General features: G+C 53.0%; 1 protein-coding gene across 1 annotated transcript; it reads left to right on the top strand.

Annotated features, from left to right (window-relative positions):
* The first annotated feature begins 6,717 nt into the window (after nucleotides 1–6,717).
* PRKCG (protein kinase C gamma) lies at nucleotides 6,718–23,398 on the top strand. The gene is made up of 18 exons (XM_038753105.1): nucleotides 6,718–6,884; nucleotides 7,145–7,176; nucleotides 8,297–8,379; nucleotides 9,945–10,056; nucleotides 11,041–11,172; nucleotides 12,692–12,848; nucleotides 13,979–14,113; nucleotides 14,463–14,550; nucleotides 14,880–14,909; nucleotides 15,937–16,077; nucleotides 17,283–17,471; nucleotides 18,359–18,450; nucleotides 18,982–19,044; nucleotides 19,417–19,555; nucleotides 19,819–19,899; nucleotides 20,563–20,670; nucleotides 21,107–21,247; nucleotides 22,095–23,398. The coding sequence occupies exons 1-18, from the start codon at nucleotides 6,718–6,720 to the stop codon at nucleotides 22,275–22,277; spliced, it is 2,073 nt and encodes a 690-aa protein (XP_038609033.1). The 3' UTR covers nucleotides 22,278–23,398.
* The last annotated feature ends 1,669 nt before the right edge of the window (nucleotides 23,399–25,067 follow it).

Below are 25,067 nucleotides of genomic sequence, written 5' to 3'. Positions count from 1 at the left end.
ACAAAACATTAACAAAATAAAATAAGTAGAATAAATATGTATAAGTAAAATAGAGTAATAAATACGTACATACATATATACAGGTGCTGTGGGGAAGGGAAGGAGGTAAGGCGGGGGACAAGCTGCGTGGCCCAGTGGAAAGAGCCCGGGCTTGGCAGTCAGAGGTCATGGGTTCTAATCCCGTATCCGCCACATAATAATAATAATAATAATAATAATGGCATTTATTAAGCACTTACTATGTGCAAAGCACTGTTCTAAGTGCTGGGGAGGTTACAAGGTGATCAGGTTGTCCCACGGGGGGCTCATAGTCTTCATCCCCATTTTACAGATGAGGGAACTGAGGCCCAAAGAAGTGAAGCGACTTACCCAAAGTCACACAGCTGACAATTGGTAGAGCCGGGAATTGAACCCATGACCTCTGACTCCAAAGCCTTGGGCAAATCACTTAACTTCTCTGAGCCTCAGTTCCCTCATCTGTAAAATGGGGACTAAGACTGTGAGCCCCATGTAGGACAACCTGATCACCTTGTATTGCCCCCAGCGATTAGAACAGTGCTTGGCACGTAGTAAGCACTTAACAAATGCCATCACTAGAGAAGCAGCGTGGCTCAGTGGAAAGAGCCCAGGCTTTGGAGTCAGAGGTCATGGGTTCTAATCCCAGCTCTGCCAATTGTCAGCTGTGTGACTTTGGGTAATTCACATAACTTCTCTGTGCCTCAGTTCCCTCATCTGTAAAATGGGGATTAAGACTGTGAGCCCCCCATTCATTCATTCATTCAATCGTATTTATTGAGTGCTTACTGTGTGCAGAGCACTGTAGTAAGTACTTGGGAAGTACAAGTTGGCAATATATAGAGACGGTCCCTACCCAACAGTTGGCTCACAGTCTAGAAGGGGGAGACAGAGAACAAAACAAAACATATTAACAAAATAAAATTAGTAGAATAAATATGTAAAGGAAAATAGAGTAATAAATGCGTACATACATATATACAGGTGCTGTGGGGAAGGGAAGGAGGTAAGCCGGGGGACAACTTGATCACCTTGTAACCCCCCCAGCTCTTAGAACAGTGCTTTGCACATAGTAAGCGCTCAACAAATACCATCATTATTATTATTATTATCATTATTATTACAATCCCTTCCCGTTCCTCCTCTCCCCTAGTGACAGCCCCTTCCCACTCCCTCCTCGCATCCCTTCCTCTAGTCCCTCCGAGTCCCCTCTGGGTCCCCAGTCAACTGAGCCTCAATGTTTCCTTTGCTTTATTCCGCACGGCAGTGGCGGGGGGCAGGGCCCAGAAGGGGGGTCGGGAGTGGGTAGCAGCTGCATAATAATAATAATAATAATAATAATAATAATGGTATTTGTTAAGCGCTTACTATGTGCAAAGCACTGTTCTAAGCACTGGGGAGGTTACAAGGTGATCAGGTTGTTCCCAGGGCGGGGCTCACAGTTTCCATCCCCATTTTTACAGATGAGGCAACTGAGGCACAGAGAAGTGAAGTGACCTGCCCAAAGTCACACAGCTGACAGTTGGCAGAGCCGGGATTTGAACCCATGACCTCTGACTCCAAAGCCCGGGCTCTTTCCACTGAGCCACGCTGCTTCTCCTAGGGAGGTCAGCGGGGTGGGATTTTGGAGACCAGGTGAAAGGAAGGAAAAAATGTGTTCTGCAGCCAGGTGGGCTCTCGGGGAGAGACCCGATAAATGAATATGGGCGGGGGTCGACACGAGGGGCTCTCTCATTCAATCATTCATTCAATCGTTACTGTGTGCAGAACACTGTACTAAGCGCTTGGAAAGTACAATTCGGCAACAGATAGAGACAGTCCCTACCCAACAACGGGCTCACAGTCTAGAACGGGGAGATGAACAAAACAAGTAGACAGGCATCAATAGCCTCAAAATAGATAATTAGAATTATAGATGTATAATGATGGCATTTATTAAGCGCTTACTATGTGCAAAGCACTGTTCTAAGTGCTGGGGAGGTTGCAAGGTGATCAGGTTGTCCCACGGGGGGCTCACAGTCTTATTCCCCATTTTACAGATGAGGGAACTGAGGCCCAGAGAAGTTAAGCGACTTGCCCAAGGTCACACAGCTGACAATTGGCGGAGCTGGGATTTGAACCCATGACCTCTGACTCCAAAGCCCATGCTCTTTCTACTGAGCACACTGCTTCTCAGTGCTTCTCAGTATTATTATATAATAATGTATACACATTATTAATAAATAGAATAATAAATATGTACACAAGTGCTGTGGGGAGGGGAGCAGAGGGAGGGAGTCTCCCTGCTCCAGTGTCATCTTTTCTACCGCTCGCTCCTTCTCCCCATTATTTCTCCTCTGGGTCCGACCCTAATGACTCCCCTGGTCCACCCCCTCCACACCTCTTCTTCATTCATTCAATCGAATTTATTGAGTGCTTACTGTGTGCAGAGCACTGTAGTAAGCGCTCAGAAAGTGCAATACAGCAAGAGAGACAATCCCTGCCCACAACGGGCTCACAGTCTAGAGGGGCTTCCCTCCACCCAAAACCCACCCCTAATTGACTTTCGGTGCTTTTTATGCCCCCGTCTCCCCACCACCCTGTCTCTTCCTCTCAGTCCTTGTTATGGGCAGGGAACGTGTCTGCTAACTGTTGCATCGTACTCTCCCAAGCGCTTAGTACAGTGCTCTGCAAACAGTAAACCCTCAATAAATACCACTGATTGATCCTGCTCCATAGCTCCACTACCCAATATCCCCCACATCTTTCACATCCCCTGGTAAGCCCTCCAGAAATCCCTTTCCCCCATGCTCCTCCCTGCCCTTCAAGCAGTCACGATTGTAATAATAATAATAATGGCATTTATTAAACGCTTACTATGTGCAAGGCACTGTTCTAAGCGCTGGAGCACTGTTCCAAGCGCTGGTTCCTTCCTCTCCCCCTCGTCCCCCTCTCCATCCCCCATCTTACCTCTTCCCTTCCCCACAGCACCTGTATATATGTATATATGTTTGTACATATTTATTACTCTATTTATTTATTTATTTATTTATTTTACTTGTACATATCTATTCATTTTATTTTGTTAGTATGTTTGGTTTTGTTCTCTGTCTCCCCCTTTTAGACTGTGAGCCCACTGTTGGGTAGGGACTGTCTCTATATGTTGCCAATTTGTACTTCCCAAGCACTTAGTACAGTGCTCTGCATATAGTAAGCGCTCAATAAATACGATTGATGATGATGGTTGTAGGGAGGGAGGTCGACGCTTCCATCTGCACAGGCCGCTTTGGCTAAGGGGGGCTTCAGTGGCAGCAGACCCCAAGAAGGAGATGGAGGTGACTGGGGGAATGGAGCCACCCTGGAAAGCAGCATCCCAGAGTTTCTGGTCTCGAAGCAGCGCGTGGGAGCGGCAGACTGGGATGCGGCTTGGGGCTGCAAAGGTCTTTTTTTGGTATTTGTTAAGTGCTTACTATATGCCTGGCACTGTACCAAGGCCTGGGGTAGATACAAGCTAGCTCAGGTTGAAAACAGCGGCGTGGCTCTGTGGAAAGAGCGCAGGCTTTGGAGTCAGAGATCAAGGGTTCAAATCCCGGCTCCGCCAACTGTCAGCTGTGTGACTTTGGGCAAGTCGCTTAACTGCTCTGTGCCTCAGTGACCTCATCTGCAAAATGGGGATTAAGACTGTGAGCCCCCCGTGGGACAACCTGATCACCATGTAACCTCCCCAGCACTTAGAACAGTGCTTTGCACATAGTAAGCGCTTAATAAATGCCATCGTCATCATTATTATTATTGAACAGTCCACGTCCCCCATGGGGCTCACAGTCAATCCCCATTTTACAGATGAGGTAACTGAGGCACACAGCAGTTAAGCGACTTGCCCAAGGTCACACAGCAGACAAGGGGCACGGCCGGAGTGAGAACCCATGTCCTCTGACTCCCAGCCTGTGTTCTATCCACTAGGCCACGCTGCTTCTTGGGCCCCTGGGAGGGCAGGCTGGCTGGAGCTGGGGAGGGTTGGAAGCGTGTATGGGGATTGTGGAGAACCAGGGAGCAGGAGGAGGGGTGGGGATTTGTGGGATCTTTGCACGCCAGATTGGTGGGCTGCTCCAGCTCCCGGGATGGAGGCAGGTGAACGAAGTCAGAGTCGCATTTGAAGAACACAGATCCTCGCCCACGGCTTAGTGTGGCTTCTCCACTGCCACCAGGCAGCTGCTGGCTACGGCCCCAGAGGGTGGGCAGGACGCTGTTGTGGAGGAAGTGTGGGGCCTCCCTCCCTTGACCCATGCCTCCAGCCCTCCAAGCTGCCAACAATGCCCCTCCATCAGCTTCTGCATCCTTGGGAACTCCTGGCTTCCAGGGTTCCCCTCACCCCCCATTCCTAACCCTCCTCTTTCAGGAATTCAGGCATTTTGCCCCCGCCCACCCCCGGGAGTCCTGGCTCCTGGCAACACTTTTGGAGCCATAACTGGGCCGGCAATCTTTGTGACACATACAGACGAGGCCCTAGATGGGGACAAATGGTCCCAGGGGCTGTGAGGGTGAGCGGGAGATGCTGCAGAAGGAAGATTAAAGAAGGAGTAGGAACTCCGGGGTCCTTCCTCCTGCCTCCTCCTCCTCCTCTTCTTCCTCCTGATCCTCCAAGCTCCTCTTCTCTTTCCCCCATCACCTGACCCTCGCCCTCCCTGCACCGGGGGCCACTAGAAGCAGCAGCAGCGATACTGGGGTGTGGCAGCCTTTCTTCATCCCAAACAAATACCACCATTCTTATTATTATTATTTCTAAGCACTGGAGTAGACATAAGATAATCAGGTTGGGCACAGTCCATGTCCCACATGGGGCTCACATTCTTAATCTTCATTTTACAGAAGAGGTAACTGATGCACAGAGAAGGGAGGTGATTTGCTCAAGATTGCACAGCAGACCAGCAGCGGCGCTGACATTAGAACACAGGTCCTCTGACTCCCAAGCCCGGACTCTTTCCGCTAGAACATGCGGCTGGTACTCAGGATGTAGGCCTGGAGTTTTAGGGGTGAGGATTAGAGAGGCGCCAGACAGGGGAATTGGGAATTTGAAGAAAAAGGGGCAAGGGCTGAAGGGCAGAAAGAGGGAGGGATGAGGTGGAGGGAACGTAGGGAGATGGTGGGGAGGCAGAATTTAGCAAGTGTTGGTACCTATTTATTACTCTATTTATTTTACTTGTACATATTTACTATTCTATTTACTTTATTTTGTTAATATGTTTTGTTTTGTTGTCCGTCTCCCCCTTCTAGACTGTGAGCCCGCTGTTGGATAGGGACCGTCTCTATATGTTGCCAACTTGTACTTCCCAAGCGCTTAGTATAGTGCTCTGCACACAGTAAGTGCTCAATAAATACGATTGAATGGATGAATGAATGAGAAATAGAGAGCAGAGACAGAGTGAGACGGAAACAGAGACAGAGAGGAAAGGGAAATATGAGGAGTCAGAGACACAGGCAAAGGAAAGGGAGAGGGGAACGTAATGAATCAGAAATAGTAGAAGAAAGACAATCAGAAAGAGAGAGAAATAGAGATATATGTAAAGAAAGACCCAGAGAGGTGGGGATAGAAGAGTATGGACTGGAGGTGTAGGAGCATGAAGGGCCTCTTGGGAGTGAACAGAAGGGGAAACGTAGTTAGCGTGTAAGCTTCCCCTCTAGATTGTAATCTCCTTATAGACACAGAAAGTGTCTCCCATCTCTGCTGTACTGTCCTCTCCCAAGCACTTGGTACAGTGCTCTGCATAAGTGCTCAATAAATACCATTGATTGATTGATTTTTTTTGATTGATTGAAATGAGTGAGGGAAAGCAACAGAGCCAGAGGAATGAGACGTCGAGAAAGGCAGACAGGAATTTGGGTGTCAATTCATGCCCCACACCCAGGAGTCCCCGAGGAGGGGAGGGGGGGAATCCCTAGGAGAAGCCAGGTGGTTTGGTGGGGAGGTGAGCTCGGCTGCCTTTAAGAGAGACCCCGCCTCCAGAGTTGTCATGACAACACTTCCCGCCCCCTCCCCACCCCAGCTCCCGCCTTAGGGCTCCCACATTTCAGCTGCTGCTGCCACTGCGGCCAGAGTCGGGGCCCCGGCCTCTCCCATCCTCACATCTCTCTGGCTTCTTTCCCCTCTCCCCAGTCTCTTCGTCTCCCTTCCAGTCTCTCCCATTCCTTCGCTACTTCCCCCCTTCCTTGCTCCCCGCTCCCCTCTTCCCATCTCTTCATTTCCTGCCTTTTTCCTTCTTTTCCCCATTCTCTCCTCCCTCCCACTCAGCGCTTCTTCTCTCCCTGTATCTTTCCTTCTCTTCCCGGTCTCCACTTCTTTCTCCCTCTCCCCTTCTGTGCCCGTCCTTCTTTCCCCACTCTCTATTCTCCTTTCCTCCCGCCCTCCATCTCCCTTTTCTCTCTCTTTTTCCCTTCCCTGTCCCTCTTTTCCCTGCCCTATCTCCCGCTCCCTTCCTGTTTTACCTGCTTCCTCTCTCCCTCTTCTTTCTTCCCACCTTCCCTTCTGTCTCTCCCTGTGCCCCGTCGCCCCACCTCTCTCGCTCTCCCCCTTTCCCTTTCTTATTCCGTCTCATCTTCTCTTTTCTTTCCTCCCTGCCTTCTGTCTCCCTGTCCCTTCCCCTTTCCTTCCTTAATCCCCATTTCCCACTGTCCCTTCCCATCCGTTACCATCTCCTCTCCCTTGGGGAATCTCATCTGGGGGGCATGGCGGGCTTAGGACCTGGGGGGGACCCCGAGGGGGTTCCCCGACCCCTCTTTTGCCGTAAAGGGGCCCTCAGGCAGAAGGTCATCCATGAGGTCAAGAGCCACAAGTTCACAGCGCGATTCTTCAAACAGCCGACCTTCTGTAGTCACTGCACTGACTTTATCTGGTGAGGGGGCACCGGGACTCCTGGGTTTGGGGGGCTGATGGAGACTTCTGAAAGAACAGCTGTGGAACTGGGTGGGATGGGGGTGGCGGGACCTCAAGGGGCTAGGGGAGAAGGGGGGGATTTGGGAGGGTGGAGAGAGCTGGGAGTTCAGGGGCTGGACATTAGGGACTCTGAGGGGACAGGGGATGAGGGAGGGGGGTGGGAGAGTTTGGCATGATGAAGCCGAAGCCTCAGCTGATTTAGCGTCTGGTTCATTTTAGGGGGATTGGCAAGCAGGGCCTACAGTGTCAAGGTAAGCAGGGAAAACGCCTGGGTCCCTGGGGAAAGATGGGAGGGAGGCGTCTGGGGAGAAGGGAGGGAGAGTCGAGGGCCGAGATGGGTAGTAGGGTCCACATGCACACACGCGTGCTGGCGGTGTCCTCCGGGAGTGGCTCCCCGTGTGCTAGCCACGCGTGTTCTTGGTCTTGGGGAAGAGGAGAGCGCACGCATGTGCTGGGGGCGTGTGCAGTGGGGGAGGGAGGATTGGGGGGCAGGGGCGCCTAGGGCCAAGGGCCTCTCTGTTTTCATCCCTTCTCCACTACTCCCCCGTCCCTTCCCCACCTTTCCGCCAATCGGCTCCAGCTGAGGGATGGATATTTGGGGAATTTGTTACCACGGAAACTGGAAGAGATTTTGGGGGAGGGAAAGACAGGGACGGAGAAAAAGAAGCGGAGAGACTTGGAGACAGGAAGACACTCAGGGAGACAGAGGGAGACAAAGTGAGAGAGACGGAAAGAGAGCCAGAGAGTCGAGGAGATGAGAAAAGTGATGGGTGGGTGGGAATGTAGATCCTCCGGTCTGTGGCGGGGGCTCAGCTCTTCCCACTTCGCTTTCCCGGGAATTCCCTGAGTGTCCCTCCCTCCCCCCTGACCCCTCCCCCGTACCCCCTCCCCCCTGCAATCTGGTCCAGCCACCCATTTCCATAGCAACCGAATCCCCACCTCCTCTCTTCACTTTGCTGGAGAGGAGGAGGCGGGGCCGAGGGGAAGGGTCTGAGTGGGCCGGGGGTGGGGCTAGGGACCCTGGGGTAAGAACAGGGGCGAGGGATGGGGGCAAAGATTGGAAAGGAAGGAAGGTCACGGGGTCCTTGGGAGGTAACTGGGAGGGGGATTGTTGAGGGGAGTAAAGTGCATGGGGGGAGGAAAGAGGCGGAAGGGAGCCAGGAAGTTTGAGGGGTTGGGGCAGAGGGTCAGCAGAAAGTTAGACTTCACACAACTGATGCTGGGGTGGGGGGCACAGACCCTTATGCAACACGCGGCCATATGTACACGAATACACGCACACAAACACCCACACACACCCCAGGTATCTTTCTGCTTCTGTATTCTCTGTTTCTCTTCTTGTCTGTCTCTGATTCTCTGTCTCTCCCCCAGTCTGCAGCTTTGTAGTTCACAGGCGATGCCACGAGTTTGTGACCTTTGAGTGCCCAGGAGCTGGGAAGGGACCCCAGACGGATGTGAGTGGCGAGGAGAGGTGGGGTGTTCCTGAGAGGTGAGGGGGGCTAGAGCAGGGAGAGCCAAGGGCTAGGAGTCTGGACGCCCGGTTCATTTCTCCTCCCGTGGCCCCATCTCATCCCCTCCCGAGGGCCCTCACCCCCCTCCCCCAGGCTCCTGTCCCAGTTTTTCCTGCTATTTTTACAGCCGGGAGGGGCCGGGGTGAGGCCAGTGGCGGCCCAGATTCCAGCTGCCCTTGGCCTGGAAAGAGAGAGAGAGTGGGGAGAAGGAGATAGGAAGGAGAGAGGGAGGACAGGAGCCAGGATGGGATGGGGGAAAGGGAGAGGGAAAAAGAGAAGGGAGGGGTTGGTCATTGGGGGGAAGGAAAGAGGGGAGAAAAAGGGAAGAGGGAGTGAGAGAAAAAAGTGAAGAGGAGAGAAGGGTGAGAAAAAAGGGAGGAAGGAATGGAAGGTGGAGAAGAGGGAGAGAGGGAAGAGAGGTGCCCCAGGAGAAGGGGGAGAGAGAGGGGGTAAAGGAGAGGAACAAAATGGGAACAGATGAAAGAGGAGATAAAGGGAGGGGAAGGACTAGGGGATTGAGGAGAAATCGAGGGTCTGAGGAGATGGAGAAAGTGAAGGGAGGTGGTGTGTGGAGGGGCAGAGGGAAGAGAGGAAGGAAAAGGGAAGAAGAGACGGGAAGGAAGAAGTCAGAGAGCAAAGAAAGAAAGTGACGCAGAAGCAGACAGAAGAATGGAGTCACAAAGAGACAGGTTCAGTTCATATAAACTATGTGGCCTAGTGAGAGAGCATGGGCCTGTGAGTTAGAAGGACCCGGGTTCTAATCCTGGCTCTACCCCTTGTCTGCTGTGTGACCTTGGGCAAGTCACTTAACTTCTCTGTGCTTCAGTTACCACGTCTACAGCGTGGCTCAGTGGAAAGAGCACAGGCTTGGGAGTCAGAGGTCATGGGTTCTAATCCTGGCTCTGTCACATGTCTGCTGTGTGACCTTGGGCAAGTCACTTAACTTCTCTGAGCCTCAGTTACCTCATCTGTAAAATGGGGATTAAGACTGTGAGCCCCACGTGGGACATCAAGATCACCTTATATCCCCCCAGCGCTTAGAACAGTGCCTCGCACATAGCAAGCGCTTAACAAATGCCATCATTATTATTATTATAAAATGGGGATTAAGATTGTGAGCCCTATGTGGGACATGAACTGTGTCCAACCTGATTTGCTTGTATCTACCCTAGCACTTAGTACAGTGCCTGGCACATAGTGAGTGCTTAATAAATAGAAAGAAAGGAAGGAAAAGAAAGGAAGGAAGGAAGGAAGGAAAAGAAATTCAGCAGCAGAGAGCAAAAACAGGAACGTAGCAATCTGAAGAACTGCAGAGAGGGAAATGGGGCTACAGGAGGAGCCTGAGAGAGGTGCAGCAGCTGAGGAGGGTCAAAGGGGAGCAAATGTTGGTGAGTCCTTGAGCCAGATGAGGATTTAGGGTTGGGGAATAGCCAGGGCTAGGCAGTTGGACATCTTGGCCGCAGCAGGGGGAAGAGGAGACTGACCCCTGACCCCTCCTCCTCTCTCAGGACCCCCGCAATAAGCACAAGTTCAAGCTCCACAGCTACAGCAGCCCGACTTTCTGTGACCACTGCGGCTCCTTGCTGTATGGCCTGGTCCACCAGGGCATGAAATGTTCCTGTGAGTACGCAGACGTCCTCCCGGGAAACAAGGAGGTGTTCTGGGGGGGCTCTGACCCAGGCTATGGGGACAAGTTCCCCTCGCACTGGAAACCCGGTGACCCAGAACTACAATATCCTAGCTCTAGTGGGGTAGAGATTAGAGAAATGAAGTTCACCTATGTTCTGGAGTCTGGGTGTTGTCTTTGGATGGAAGAGTGCAGAGGCTCCTGTTTCCTTTAAGGGCCCCAAGGGGCTAAGGGCTGTGTCTTGAATAATAATAATAATAATAATGTCATTTGTTAAGTGCTTACTATGTACAAAGCACTGTTCTAAGCGCTGGGTTGGACACAAGGTGATCAGGTTGTCCCATGTGGGGCTCACAGTCTTCATCCCCATTTTACAGATGAGGTAACTGAGGCCCAGAGAAGTTAAGTGACTTGCCCAAAGTCACACAGCTGACAGTTGGTGGAGCTGGGATTTGAACCCATGATCTCTGACTCCAAAGCCCATGCCCTTTCCACTGAGCCACCTGCTTCTCTTAATGAGCCCCGGGGTCAGCTGACTGCCATTTCACCTGTAACTGGGAGGTGGGAGGCTGATGGAAGAGGCTGTTTGCTGACACCTGGACAGTTGGGAGAGTCTGGAAAGCAGTTCCCACCCCGTGGCTTGGGAATTAGGAGGGGGGCATTGATCAGGTTTCATACTGGACAGTCTAGTTCTCAGCTGGTCTGTCCCTCATCCAGCCCAGATACTGCCAAAGGGATGCCAGAATTCTTTAATACTGATGGTGGCCACCTCATTCAGAACTGTAGCTCCCACACTTCTTTCCAACCACGCCACCATGGGCAACCCTGGCCCAGGAGGCTTTTGGGAAATCTGGTAATCTGGGCCTGGGGGGAGGAGCAAGAGAGGTTGTGGTGGGTGTTGATTTGTGAGGAAGTGGGAGGCGGGGAGGTTGGGGGGTGGGAGATCCTGAGGCCGCCCTCCTCCCCATCTTCTACAGGCTGCGAGATGAATGTGCACCGGCGCTGTGTCCGGAGTGTTCCCTCGCTCTGTGGCGTGGACCACACGGAGCGGCGAGGCCGGCTTCAGCTAGAGATCCAGGCCCCCGACGGGGATGAGCTGCATGTCACCGGTGAGGCGCCAGCCATCCCACGCGGACCACCTCTTCTTTTTTTTTTTTATTAAATAGTGTTTGTGCCAGGCACTTTACCAAGTGCCAGGGTAGATACGAGCTCATCAGGTTGGACACAGTCCATGTCCCACCTGCGGCTCACAGTCTTAATCCCCATTTTGCAGATGAGGTAACTGAGACCCAGAGAAGTCAAGTGAGCTGTCCCAAGGTCTCACGACAGACAAGCGGCAGAGTGGCATTAGAACCCAGATCCTCTGACTCCAAGGCCCCTCCTCTTTCCACTAGCCCACACTGTTCTTTCAGCCCACGGGCATCCCTCTCACCCAACCTGAGCTTTACCTGTCCCCCTGCCCTCTCCCCGATTCCATGACCAGATCTCCTTCCCCTAGGGACACCAAAACCTGTATTCACAATCAATCAATCTATTTATCAATTATTAAATGCTTATCATGTGCAGAGCACTATACTAAGCGCTTGGGAGGATTCAATCAAAATGCGACAGAGGGCAGACACGATCCCTGCTCTCAAAGAGTTTACAGTCTGGGGGTGGAGGGGGCGGAGACAGATACTAAAATCAACTATAGATTGGGGAAGAAACTGAGTAAAAGGATACATGCATAGGTACTGTGGGGGTGGGAGGTGGACTGAGTATTTAAGTGCTTAGGTGGTACAAGCTTGCATAGGAAGGGAAAATAGAAAGGGGAGAGAAGAGATTAGCTCAAATCCTGAGACAGTGAGCTGGCTTCGCCACAGAGGCTCCCTTTCCATCCCCTCTCTCTCAGAGATGCTGTCCTTTGCTAGCGAGCTAGCATCACCATGGAGTCCCCTCTCCATCCCCTCTCACTCAGAGACGCTGTCCTTTGCCAACGAGCTGGCATCGCCACGGAGGCCCACTCTTCATCCCCTCTCACTCAGAGATGCAGTCCTTTGCCAGCAAGCTGGCATCACCACAGAGGCCTCCTCTCCATCCCCTCTCACTCAGAGATGCTGTCCTTTGCCAATGAGCTGGCATCGCCACGGAGACCCCCTCTCCATCCCTTCACTCAGAGATTTGGAACTCTGCCAGTGAGTTGGCATCATCACTGAGGCCCCCTCTCCATCTCCTCTCGCTCAGAGATCCTGTCCTCTGACAGCGAGTTGGCATCATCACGGAGATCCCCCTCTATCCCTTCAGTCAGATATTTTGAACTCTGTCAGCAAGCTGGCATCATCACAGAGGCCCCCCTCCATCCCCTCTCACTCAGAGATGCTATCCTTTGACAGCAAGCTGGCTTCGTCACAGAGGCCTCCTCGCCATCCCCTCTCACTCAGAGATGCTGTCTTCTGCACCCTTAAATTGAGGCTGAAGTACTGGACCCTTGGATTGCTGGAGGGTGTGAGATTTCCTGGGCAATTAGTGACCTGGCAGATGGAGGGCTTCGAGGAGCAGTGTCCTAGTACCCCTTAGAGGAATGTGGATATGGCGAGGAGAGCTGAGGTCAGGATGGTTGGATGTCTGACCACCTCCCCCATTCTGCAGTGGGTGAGGCCCGAAACCTCATCCCCATGGATCCCAACGGCCTCTCTGATCCGTACGTCAAGCTCAAGTTGATCCCCGACCCCCGGAACCTAAGCAAGCAGAAGACGCGGACGGTCAAGGCCACCCTCAACCCCGTCTGGAACGAGACCTTCATCTTGTGAGCCACTGGGAGGATGTGGAGGGGACTGGGTGGATGGGGAAAGTGGGGAGAGAGATCGAGGGGAGGGTGTCGGGTACAGGATGGAGGTGGACAAGGATGAGCCGAACCAGCAGTGGTTGAGGGGAGGAGATGGTGGGTCCCCGGAGAATGAGGGAAGGGACAGATGGAGGGTGGGAGGGGGTTGAGAGGGAGAGGGCTGGGGAGTAGATTCTTGCCATACCTGGGGCATTTGTACAGTGCTTACTGTGTGCCAAGCACTGAACTAAGCACTGGGGTAGTCACAAAATAAACAGATTTACCACAGTCCCTGTCCCACATGGAACTCACAGTCTGAGTGGGGGAGAACAGGTATTTAATCCCTATTTTATAGAGGAGGAAACTGAGGCACAGAGAAGTTAAGTGACTTGTCCAGGGGCTCATGACAGCTGGTAGGACAGAGATTAGGACCCAGTTCTGCTGACTCCCCTGTCCTGAGCTGCTGCTGCTACTACTACTACTACTATTACTACTACAGCATGGCTCAGTGGAAAGAGCACGGGCTTTAGAGTCAGAGGTCATGGGTTCAAATCCCGGCTCCGCCAACTGTCAGCTGTGTGACTTTGGGCAAGTCACTTAACTTCTCTGGGCCTCAGTTCCCTAATCTGTAAAATGGGAATTAAAACTGTGAGTGCCCTGTGGGACAACCTGATCACCTTGTAACCTCCCCAGTGCTTAGAACAGTGCTTTGCACATAGTAAGCACTTAACAAATACCATCATTATTGTTATTATTACTACTATTTCCTACTAGGAAATAGGGGGTGTGGGGAATCTTAGGCTAAAGGAGAAAGGGGCAGAGGAAGGGGATCAGGATTTGGGACAGAGACATCGAGATATAGAGAGGTAGAGAGAAGTGCTAGAGGCCCAGAGATAGAGAATTGGGAGAGGGCGGGGAAGAGGCAGGAAAGAAAACCCTCAATGCTGCTGCATCCCATCTTCCCAGGCCTGCCATTCTTCCACAGTGCATCCTCCCACGCGATGCCCTTCTCCCTGTCTTCCCTCATCTAACCCAACGCCTGCGGAAACCCCAGACCCTCTCTCTCTGGGCTGCTGTCCCTGACTGAGGGCTTCCCGTCCCATCTCTCCCAGTGCCCTGAAGCCGGGGGACCTAGAGAGGCGGCTGTCCGTCGAAGTCTGGGATTGGGATCGGACATCCCGCAATGATTTCATGGGCGCCATGTCCTTCGGGGTTTCAGAGCTGCTCAAGGCACCTGTGGACGGCTGGTAAGGGTGGGCTGTGGACCAGCGGGAGGGAGCCAGAGACCTCGACTCAATCTCCCCTTCCTGTCCCCCTCTTTTACCTCGGCCTCATTAGCTCTCTTTCTCCTCCTGTGCGTCTGCTCCAATCTTCCCCTCACCCCCAATTTTCTCTCTTGTGCTTCTGCTCTGATCCTTCTCCTCTCGCTCTTACTCTTTTTTCTCTTTCTTCTTCTCCGCCTCCGTCTCCCTGTGGTGTTTCTGCATCTGTGTCTCTCTCCGCCTGCCTCGATTTCTCTCTCTGTACCTCCATCTCCCCACCCCGTGCCCCATGGCCAACCTGCCCCCGCCGCCCCGGTCTGCGTCTATATGTCAGGTACAAGTTACTGAACCAGGAGGAGGGAGAGTATTACAATGTCCCGGTCGCAGATGCTGACAACTGTGGCCTGCTGCAGAAATTTGAGGTACTTGGCTTCCTGCCTCCTGGGACACTCCTTTCCTCTCTGGACTGAGGGGAGATCTAACCCCTCCCCGTCTACTGTTCCCCACCCCATCAGCCCCTCACTATGTCTTCCAGCTTGTTTTCCTGCTGCCTCGCCTTTATCCTTGGACTACAACTCCCAGAAGCTCCTGAGACTAATTGGAGTTGTTGTTTATAGGGCTGAGGGGGGCGGGAGGCTGGGGGGCCTGGGGCTGTTCGATTTCCTGAGTTGGTATAACCCAACTGGTCTCTCTCTTTTCTCTCTGTCTCTCTCTCTCTGTCTCTCCCTGTCTCTGTCTCTCTCATCCTCAGGCTTGTAACTACCCCTTGGAGCTGTATGAGGTGAGGGGAGGGGGGCTTCTATTTATTTTACTTTGTTAGTATGTTTGGTTTTGTTCTCTGTCTCCCCCTTCTAGACTGTGAGCCCACTGTTGGGTAGGGACTGTCTCTATATGTTGCCAGTTTGTACTTCCCAAGCGCTTAGTACAGTGCTCTGCACACAGTAAGCACTCAATAAATACGATTGATTGATTGATTGATGGGAGGGAAGAGGGTAAGGGCGAGGGAGAGTCTATCTGGTCATGAGGGAGTGGAGCCTGGAGTGACCCTGGGTTCTCTCTCTATTTACAGTTCTTTGGGTTTATTTTCCTCTCCTGTTCTCTCACTATCTCTGCCTCTCTGTGGCCCCGCTTCTCTCTGTCACTGAGTCTGTCTCTCTATTTCTCTGTCAAGCAACATGCCGTAGTGGAAAGAGTATAGGCCTGGGACTCAGGAGACCTGGATTCTAATCCCGGCTCTGCCACTTGTCTGCTTTGTGACCTCGGGCAAGTCACATAACTTCTCCGGCCTCGGTGGCCTCATCTGTAAAATGGGGATTCAATACCTGTCCTCCCTCCTCCCTCCTTCCTCCATAGACTATGAGTGTGAAGTGTTCCATATTTTTCTGAGACTTATCTATTAACTGATAGAATAGATGATAGATAGATATTGAGAGATGAGCGCTTAGGGCATTGATCCCCTCTCAGATGATGGAAGAAGCCCCAAGCTCAGCTGATTATTTATTAAATTTTATTTATTTATATTACGTCTATTTCCCCCTCTAGACCGTAAGCTTATGAGCAGCAAACGTATCTGTTAACTCTTGTAAGTGTACTCTCCCAAACGCTTGGTTCAGTGCTCTGCACCTGGCAAGCACTCAATAAATGCCATCGATGATCCTGTTGGCGATGACGATATAGGACAGGGACAGCATCTGATCTGATTGGATTGTCTCTACCCCAGTGCTTAGCCCAGGGCTCGGCACATAGCAAGCCCTTAACCAATACCGCAATTACAATCACTGTTACCGTGTTGCTTCTTTCCCTCCCAGAGGGTCCGAATGGGTCCCACCCCCTCCCCGTCCCCAAGCCCCACGGACTCCAAGCGCTGTTTCTTCGGCCCGGGCCCCGGCCGCCTGCACATCTCGGACTTCAGCTTCCTCATGGTTCTGGGCAAAGGCAGTTTCGGCAAGGTAAGATGGGGCTGAGTGGGGTTAGGGACAAGGGAGGAGGAGTTGTTAGGCTGGGAGACAGGACACCTGGGTCTCGGAGGGAACCTGTGGGGGGGCCGGGGAGCTGCGTGCCTACGGGCGAGAGTGAGTCTGAGGGGGCAGGCATCGGGGGCAGGGTGGCCGCACTCACTGGTTGGAGCTCATTCATTCATTCAATCGTGTTTATTGAGTGCTTACTGTGCGCAAAGCACTGTTTTAAGGGCTTCGAAGAGCACAGTATAACAATAAACAGATTCATTCAATCGTATTTATTAATGCTTACTGTGTGCAGAGCACTGTACTAAGCGCTTGGGAAGTACAAATCGGCAACATATAGAGATGGCCCCTACCCAACAATAGGCTCACAGTCTAGAAGGGGAAGACAGAAAACAAAACAAAACATGTAGACAGGTGTTTTATCTCCTTCTGCCTGGCCTCAGGGCCAGTGATTTTCTAGTTATGTATTAAGGCCTATGCCTAGAAAGAGCTATGTCTGAGGACCACTAAAAGGCTGCTAAAGTTTTTCCATTCGTTCTAATTAACTTTTTTGGATTCTGATCTAGCAGTTCCTCAGGTTGACCTTTGATGGAGTCTCTCAGAGCCCCAAGATACATTCTCTGCCCACAGCGAGCTCATAGTTAGAGGGGGAGACAGACATTAATATGAATGAATAAATAAATTACAAATATGTACATAAGTGCTGTGGGGCTGGGATGGGGGGATGAACAAAGGGAGCAAGTCAGGCTGACACAGAAGGGAGTGGGAGAAGAGGAAAGGAGAGCTTAGTCAGGGAAGGCCTCTTGGAGAGACTTTAAAGACTGGGAGAGTCATCTTCTGCCGGATATGAGGAGGGAGGGTGTTCCAGGCCACAAGTGGGGTGTGCAATCCAGATTCCAGATTCAATCGTATTTATTGAGCTCTTACTGTGTGCAGAGCACTGTACTAAGCACTTGGGAAGTACAAGTTGGCAACATATAGAGACGGTCCTTACCTAACAGCGGGCTCACAGTCTAGAAGGGGGAGACAGACAACAAAACAAAACATAGTAACAAAATAAAATAAATAGAATAAATAGGTACAAAGGTCGAGGGTGAGATAGACGAGACGGAGGGCCAGTGAGACGGTCAGCATTAGAGGAGCGAAGTGGGCGGGCCGGCCTTGGCCTCAGGGTCCCTTGCCCCACGCAGGTGATGCTGGCGGAACGCCGTGGCTCGGACGAGCTGTACGCCATCAAGATCCTGAAGAAGGATGTGATCGTGCAGGACGACGACGTGGACTGCACCCTCGTAGAGAAACGCGTGCTGGCGCTGGGTGGCCGCGGTCCCGGGGGGAGACCTCACTTCCTCACCCAGCTGCATTCCACCTTCCAGACCCCGGTAAGGCCCGGGTCGAGGGCTGGGGCGAGGGGCGAGGGCTTGGGGAGATAGTCATGGTAGTGAGACCGTTCGTTAACCGCCTACTTCATGTAAAGCACTGTGCTAAGCACTGGGGGCGAAGTACCGGGAGGAAAATCAGCCCCTGATGGGAGATGAGGCTGAGAGGAGATGGCAAGGGGAGGGCCAGAGGGGTACACTGCGTGTGGGGCAAGATCTGAGCAGGGCCAGATTAAGGCAGGGCTACAAGAAGCAGGATAGCCTGGTGGATAGAGCCCGGGCCTGGGAGTCATTCGTTCATTCTGCTGGGAGACCTTGGGCAAGTCACTTAACTTCTCTGTGCCTCCGTTCCCTCATCTGTAAATTGGGGATTAAGACCAGTGAGCCCCATGTGAGACAGGGACTCTGTCCAACACGATTTACTTGTATCCATCCCATTGCTTAGTACGGTGCCTGGCACATAGTAAGCACTCAACAAATACCCCAATTTTATTATTACTATTATCATTATTATAATTACAAGGGGCCAGGCTAGAGATGGTTTGAGAAGAAGGGATGAGGATGGAGAGGGTTGGTAGCAGGGAACGTGTCTGTTTATGGTTGCGCTGTACTCTCCGAAGCGCTTAGAACAGTGCTCTGCACAACAGTAAGCGCTCAATAAACACCACTGGATAATTAATTGAAGAGAAGGCCTTAGGCCCAGCTGGATTTCGGAGGGAAATGGGCCCTGGGAAAGTGGGGGCCAAAGGAGAACGAGGACTAGAGCCGGCTTGGTCCCTCTGGGAATACCAGGGGGTTGGAAGATTAGGGATTGACTCTCTGCCCTCTTGGGTTAGGTGGTAGGCATAGCCATCCCCCTAAGCTCCTCCCCCTCGCATTTCCTTCTCCAGGACCGCCTATATTTCGTGATGGAATACGTGAATGGCGGGGACCTCATGTACCACATCCAGCAGGTCGGCAAATTCAAGGAACCTCATGCTGCGTGAGTGAACTGCCACCACAATGGCAACGACAACCACAGCACCACCACTCCCAGGCCCCCCCTGGGGTGGTCCCCTCACCCCCACCTTCCAGACATCTGTTCAGGAACGGAACCCAGGGGGTCGTGGGAGTCAGAGGAGGCCAAGAAGGGAGTGTTGGAAGGCAAGATGGGAGAGCAGGAACCCGCAGCTGGGAAGAGGGAAGGGGCACAAGTGGGAGTGGAGTTCACTAGGTGGGAGGCAGAGGGGCTGCGTGGAACTGGGAGGGGGAAGTGGGGAAGAGTTAGGCAAATGCCGGGAGGCTTAGAGGGGTCAAAGAAGGGCCAGGGGGAAGGACGTGGAGAGAGGGTTAGGGGGCTCTAAGGGGAGTTACAGGAACTACAACAGCTCCCAGCAGCTTCTGGACCCACTGCTTACTCACCACAGGGGTCTGGGTTCCCCAGAGGGATTGGGGTTAGTTCATGGTGGGTAGGGGGAAGGAAGCAGGGAACTGTAGGAGATTGACAGTTTCACTGTGCAACTTCCGCTGGCAGGTTCTACGCAGCTGAGATCGCCATTGGGCTGTTCTTCCTGCACAACCAGGGCATCATCTACAGGTGGAAGGGCCCAGAAGCCCTAGTTCTTCCCCCAAACCAATTCCAGCCCCCCACCTTCTCTAGGTTCTGCCCCCGCCCCTGATTTCTGCCTCCACCACTCTCCTGCCTCTCAGAATCAATCCCCAGTTCTCCTTCCGTCCCCCCCAAACCAGTCTCCCCCCATTCTCTAATGCCGATCCCTCGCCCCCTCTAGCCTCCTGTCCCCCAAACCACTGCTCCCCGTCCCTCTCTGCCACCACTCTATCCCCATATACCACTCAACCCTTTCGAATCTGTCTTTCCCCCAGCCAGCTCTCTTCCTTTCTCTTTCTCTGTGTCTTTTCTTCTCTCTGCCCCCACCCCACTCCCCTGACCCACCCCGCCCCACAACAGGGACCTCAAGCTAGATAACGTGATGCTGGATGCCGATGGCCACATCAAGATCACGGATTTCGGGATGTGCAAGGAGAACGTCTTCCCCGGGACCACCACCCGCACCTTCTGTGGCACCCCGGACTACATTGCCCCGGAGGTCTCCTCTCCCAGGACCCAGGCGTCCTGCCTCTAGCCTTTGACTCAGGGCCACTTCCCTCAGGGGCTCATCCAACCGGTCCCCTGCAACCTCCACAACCACCATCCCACTCCCCTTAAGGGTTCAGGTCTCCCCTGCCCTGGTTTTGCCCCCCACCCACACTCGAAGCAACAGCTAGGACCTGTGTGTTTGGGGGGATGAAAGGAGCTTCCATCTTCCCCGAACCTCGTGACCAATCACCTTCCTCCTTCCTGCCTCTCCAGATTATTGCGTATCAGCCGTATGGCAAGTCTGTGGACTGGTGGTCATTTGGAGTCCTGCTGTATGAGATGTTGGCTGGACAGGTAGAGGCCTAAAAATGGGGTGGGACATTTGAAAGGGTGGGGGGAACGGGGAAGAGGAAGGATGACGGGGGGGGAGTCAGGATAACATGGGAAAGGAAGGATAGTCGGAGGGCTGGTAATAATAATAATAACAATGTTAGCAAAGATAGTGGTATTTGTTAAGCACCAGGGGTAGAAACAATACACTTGGATGAAACCCTGTCCTACTTGGGGGTCACAGCCCAAGTCGGAGGGAGAACAGGCATTGAATCCCCATTTGATGATGAGGAAACTGAGACACAGAGAAATTAAGTGATTTGACCGAGGTTATGTGTCAGGCAAGTGGCGGAGCCAGGATTCGAGCCCAGGTCTTCTGACTCCTGGGTTCGTTCCACTAGGGCCACATGGGCAGAAGGCAGAGGAGAGGTTGCGAAGAGGGAGCTGAGGAACCAGGGGACAAAGATGGGAGACTGGGGCAGTCAGAAGAGACGGAGGGGAGCTGACGGATGGGGAATGGAGAAAAGATGGGGCTTCTGGGTGAGAAGGGGGAAATGAAGGCTGGGGGTAGAGAGAGCTAGGGGATGGGGAGGGGTGGTCTGAGGGTTAGGGAGAATATTGGTGGGGGTTTGAGGGGACCTCACAATCCCCTGGTCTCCCTCATATCTTTCCGTTCCCCCCCCACAGCCCCCATTTGATGGGGAGGATGAGGAAGAGCTTTTCCAGGCCATTGTGGAGCAGACGGTCTCCTACCCCAAAGCCCTGAGTCGGGAAGCCGTGGCTGTCTGCAAGGGGGTGAGACTGGAACCACCACCCTCCAAGGACCCTAAAATCTACCTGCCCCCCAGCCCAGAAACACCCCCATAATGCCCTGCACCAAGAAACCTAGCTGTCTGGACCCCTCTTCCCCCGACAGGCACCGAAATTCAGGGAGCCCCAGCCCTGCCCCTGGAAGCTGGGTTGATGGGTCGGGGGGAACAATGATATGGTTGAGGGGTGGGGTCTCCTGCCCCTGAGGTGAGGGGGATTCAAGCCCAATCCCTTTACCTCTGAGGTCTGCAAGTCACCTGAGTCCCTCTGGACCACTAATTCCTCTGCCTGTTTTGGTTTCTTCTCATGTCTCTTCTCTCTCTCTCTCTCTCTCTCTCTCTCTCTCTCTCTCTCTCTCTCTCTCTCTCTCTCTCTCTCTCTCCCCCCCTAATCTCTGATCCCTCTTTGCCCCCTCCCCCAGTTCCTGACCAAGCATCCAGTGAAGCGGCTGGGCTCGGGTCCAGAAGGTGAGGCCACGATCCGCAGTCATGGCTTCTTCCGCTGGATTGACTGGGAGCGGCTGGAGCGACTGGAGGTGGTTCCACCCTTCCGCCCTCGCCCGGTCAGTAGTTCCTGACCCCCTCACGTTGACTTCTCCACAAGTCCACTCCCCCTTTACCCCACATATGTCCCCCACCCATTCCTTCTTATCCCCTTTTACCTCCCTGCTGACTGATTTCTAGCCACTTGCCCTTTCCTGTCCCTTCTCCCTAGCCCTCCAAGCATACGAAATGACCCCAGACTCCCTATCTTTCCAAAGCCCCCTCCCCATTCTGACCCCAGGAGGTTCCAGCTCATGATCCCCCCCCCAACCCCAGTGGGGAGCACTGGGGGTAGGGGATATGGGAGAGACAAGTGTGAATGAAATTGCAGGTAGTAATAGTAGTAGTAGCAGTAATAGTTGCAGTAGTACTAGCAATGTAGTATTTATTGGGTGTAGTGCACTGTACTAAGGACTTGGGAAGGTACAATAGAAGCACGAACTAAATTCCCTGCCTGAAAACAGCTTCCTCTCAAGGGGAGAAAGACAGACACAAAAATATTTTCTACAAGAGAGTTACTATATTATTAAGAGAACCAGCTAGCATTAGTGGAATCAGGAGAAATGATTTATTCATTCAATCGTATTTATTAAGCCCTTATTGTGTGTGGAGCACTGTACTAAGAGCTTGGGAGAGTACAATGTAACATTAAACAGACACATCAGAATAAATATTGAATAATAAATAATTGAATATATACAAGTGGTAAAGATGAGTTTAAATAAGTATGAAAGTGTTAGCGGTGACGGTTGGGTTGATATGATTTGGGGTTGGGGAATGAACTGGGAAAGGAAGTGAGATTGTAGGAGGAATGGCGGTGGGGAGAAGGAGAGCCCTGAACTGACCTCAACTTCCTGTCCTCCCCAGTGCGGTCGGAGTGGCGAGAATTTTGACAAGTTCTTCACTCGGGCAGCACCGGCACTGACGCCGCCGGACCGACTCGTCCTAGCCAGCATCGATCAGTCTGACTTCCAGGGTTTCACCTACGTCAATCCCGACTTCTTGCATCCTGAACATCTCCACCCCAGCAGCCCCCTACCTGCCATTTGACCCCCACCCTCCGTGGTCCTGAGACCCCCTCCTCCTCATACTGGCTTCTTCCAGTTCTAGATTGTCCCTCCTGGTTCCATATCTCTCCTGGTACTAGTTGTCCCTGTCAGTTCTCCGTATCTCCTGGTTCCGCTCCCTCTGCCAGTCTTAGGTACCCAACAGATCCTATATATCTCCTAGTTCTAGGTGCCCCTGGCCATTCTCGGCTTCCTTCCCTGTCTTAGGTATCCTTGACAGCTCCAAGCACCCCTCCCTCACCCCCCAATTGTGATTCCTGCCAGCTTTGTTCTCCTCATTGATATTAGGTCCCCTTATGACTTCGGGGTTCCGCCCCCAACCCGTTCCAAGGGTACCCACTTATCAGCTGATGGTTCTTCTACTGGGAGCGGGTTCTTTCTCCCAGTTTTAAGTTGGCCTTAGCAATTCTAGGAGCTCTTCCGGGTTGGGTTCCCATCCCCTGACGTTCCAACCCCTCCCCGGGGCCCTTTTGGGATTCAGGTCTCTCCTTTGGGTCAGGGATCTTCCCCTTCTGTGGCCCCTCTGGGCTTCCATTTGCCTCAGGAGCTTAGATCTTCCTCTCCCCCAGACGCCCGACTGGCCCACTGTAGCGGTCTGCGTTCTAGAAACTCCCCCCTTCCTGCTCTAGATCCCAACCCAGAACCAAGCGCTTAAGTTGTGCTTCGGGTTCTATATTCTTCTGCATGTTCTAGAGCTGTTGGGTTTCACACAGCCTCAGACTCTAGGCCGGCATCACTCTCCCCAGTTTGCCTGGATTTGCCCCCGTTACCCCGAGAGAGCCCAGGGAGATGCTCAGGGAGTCCCTTCCTCCGGGCTAAGTGGCCATGGCCTCTGGGACCAGAAGCAGCCCACCAGGGATTGGGGGGGGGGGGGGGAACATCCACCCTTCTCCCTCAGGAGGGCCGGGACACTGTGGCTTATCTCACGGCAACAGCAGAGACCCTGGCTTCACTGCCCCCCAGCTTCCCATGTGCATGGCTCCAGTCAGGTCAGGAACATGTGTCATATCACACCGGAGACATGCTCCCTCCTGACTTCACGTGGCTTTGGCCCCCTTCCCCCGTGCACAGCTGGAAATAAAATTGGGATTTTGATGCTGGAAACTCTAGTGTGTCGCCTCCCTTAGACCCTCTCATCAGCTCTGGGTCTATGATAATAAAAATAGTGGCATTGGTTAAACGCTATGTGCCAAGTCCTGAGGTAGATAAAGAGGTAGCTCAGAAGCAGTCTCTGTCCCACGAGGGACTCATGGTCTAAGGCGGAGAGCGCAGAGTCAATCCCCATTTTTACAGAGAAGGAAACTGAGGCCAAGAGAAGTATTTTCCCCAAGACCAGCTGCAGGCAAATGGCCTAGATGGGATTAGAACCCAGGCGTGATTCCCAGGCCCTTGCTCTTGCTGCTAGGCTGCACTGCTTCTGGTCTCTCTAGGCCTCCTTTAATAACAATGATGGCATTTACTATGCACTTACTATGTGCAAGCACTGTTCTAAGCGCTGGGGAGGTTATAAGGAGATCAGGTTGTCCCGCTGGGGGCTCACAGTCTTCATCCCCATTTTACAAATGAGGTATCTGAGGCACAGAGAAGCTAAGTGACTTGCCCAAAGTCACACAGCTGACAATTGGCAGAGCCGGGATTTGAACCCATGACCTCTAACTCCCAAGCCCGGGCTCTTTCCACTGAGCCACATTGCTTCTCTCATTTTCCCAATTAATCATATTTATTGAGTGCTTCCTGTGTGCAGAGCACCGTATTAAGCGCCTGGGAAAGTACGAAAGGGTTGGTAGATATATTCCCCGCCAGTCTAGTCTGCCCAGACGGTCTCCACATCCTGTCTCCCAGCCTCCTAGTCTCCCCTTCCACACCAATTTACTTCAGAGACTCAGGAGACTGAAGAGACTCTGATGGGAGACTCGGGAATCTCCTCCTCCCAGGCTCTACTGCCCTCGGGGATCTTAGCGCTCACACCCCCTCCCACCTCCCTAGGCCCTTAGGTACTTAAGTAACGCCCCTCGGGGGTCTAACCTGCAGTCCGTTCAGCCCCGGAGGACCGAAGCAGCCAAAGAAGGAACGCTGTGCCTTCGCTGTGGACTTCTGCTCCACGAATCCCGCCTACACCCCCCAAGATATTCTTTCCACCTCTGTGTGAAGGAGCGTTTCCTTTTTGCCAGACTCGACCCTACCACCTTCAAGCTTCCACGGGTGCCCTCTATTCCAGGTGTCGTGGAATTGGGGGAAACATGAATTCCCCGTTTATCCTGGGCTCTCCCATCCTCCCTCACCCTTCCCTTCCCTTTGAAGGGATTTAGCTGCTCCGCCTCCTCCCACTCCACCCACCTCCCGGTCCTAACCCGGGACCAGGCCGGGGACTAACGAGAAGCAGCGTGGCTTAGTGGGAAGAGCCCGGGCCCGCGAGTCAGAGGACGTGGGTTCTAATCCCGACTCCGCCGCTCGTCTGCTGTGTGACCTTGGGCCTCAGTGATCTCATCTGTGAAATGGGGGTGAAGCCTGTGAGCCCCACGTGGGACAACCTTGGATCCACCCCAGCGCTGAGAGCAGCGCTCGGCGCGTAGTAAGCGCTTACCGAATACCAGTATGATGATGATGATGATGATGATCTCGGGGGCCTTCCAAAAGCCCCTCCACAAACCGGCCGGGCTGCGCCTTTAAGAGGGGCCTCGCTGACATCACGGGGTGGCGGGCTGGCCCGGCTCCTGGCTCCGCGGCGGTTGCGGGCACCGGGTCTCTGCACCGAGCCGCTCCGGGACCCCCC

Source organism: Tachyglossus aculeatus, chromosome 10 (assembly GCF_015852505.1).
Source record: "Tachyglossus aculeatus isolate mTacAcu1 chromosome 10, mTacAcu1.pri, whole genome shotgun sequence".
Taxonomy (NCBI): Eukaryota; Metazoa; Chordata; class Mammalia; order Monotremata; family Tachyglossidae; genus Tachyglossus; species Tachyglossus aculeatus.
This window is presented reverse-complemented; position numbering and strand designations above follow the sequence as displayed.

What these genes read in the sequence shown, in the direction of transcription:
- PRKCG (XM_038753105.1), top strand. Translation starts at nt 6,718, where the DNA reads ATGGCGGGCTTAGGACCTGGGGGGGACCCCGAGGGGGTTCCCCGACCC. An exon ending in GCAAAGGCAGTTTCGGCAAG is followed by an intron (nt 16,078 to 17,282) that starts GTAAGATGGGGC and finishes TGCCCCACGCAG; the next exon opens with GTGATGCTGGCGGAACGCCG. An exon ending in CGGACTACATTGCCCCGGAG is followed by an intron (nt 19,556 to 19,818) that starts GTCTCCTCTCCC and finishes CTGCCTCTCCAG; the next exon opens with ATTATTGCGTATCAGCCGTA.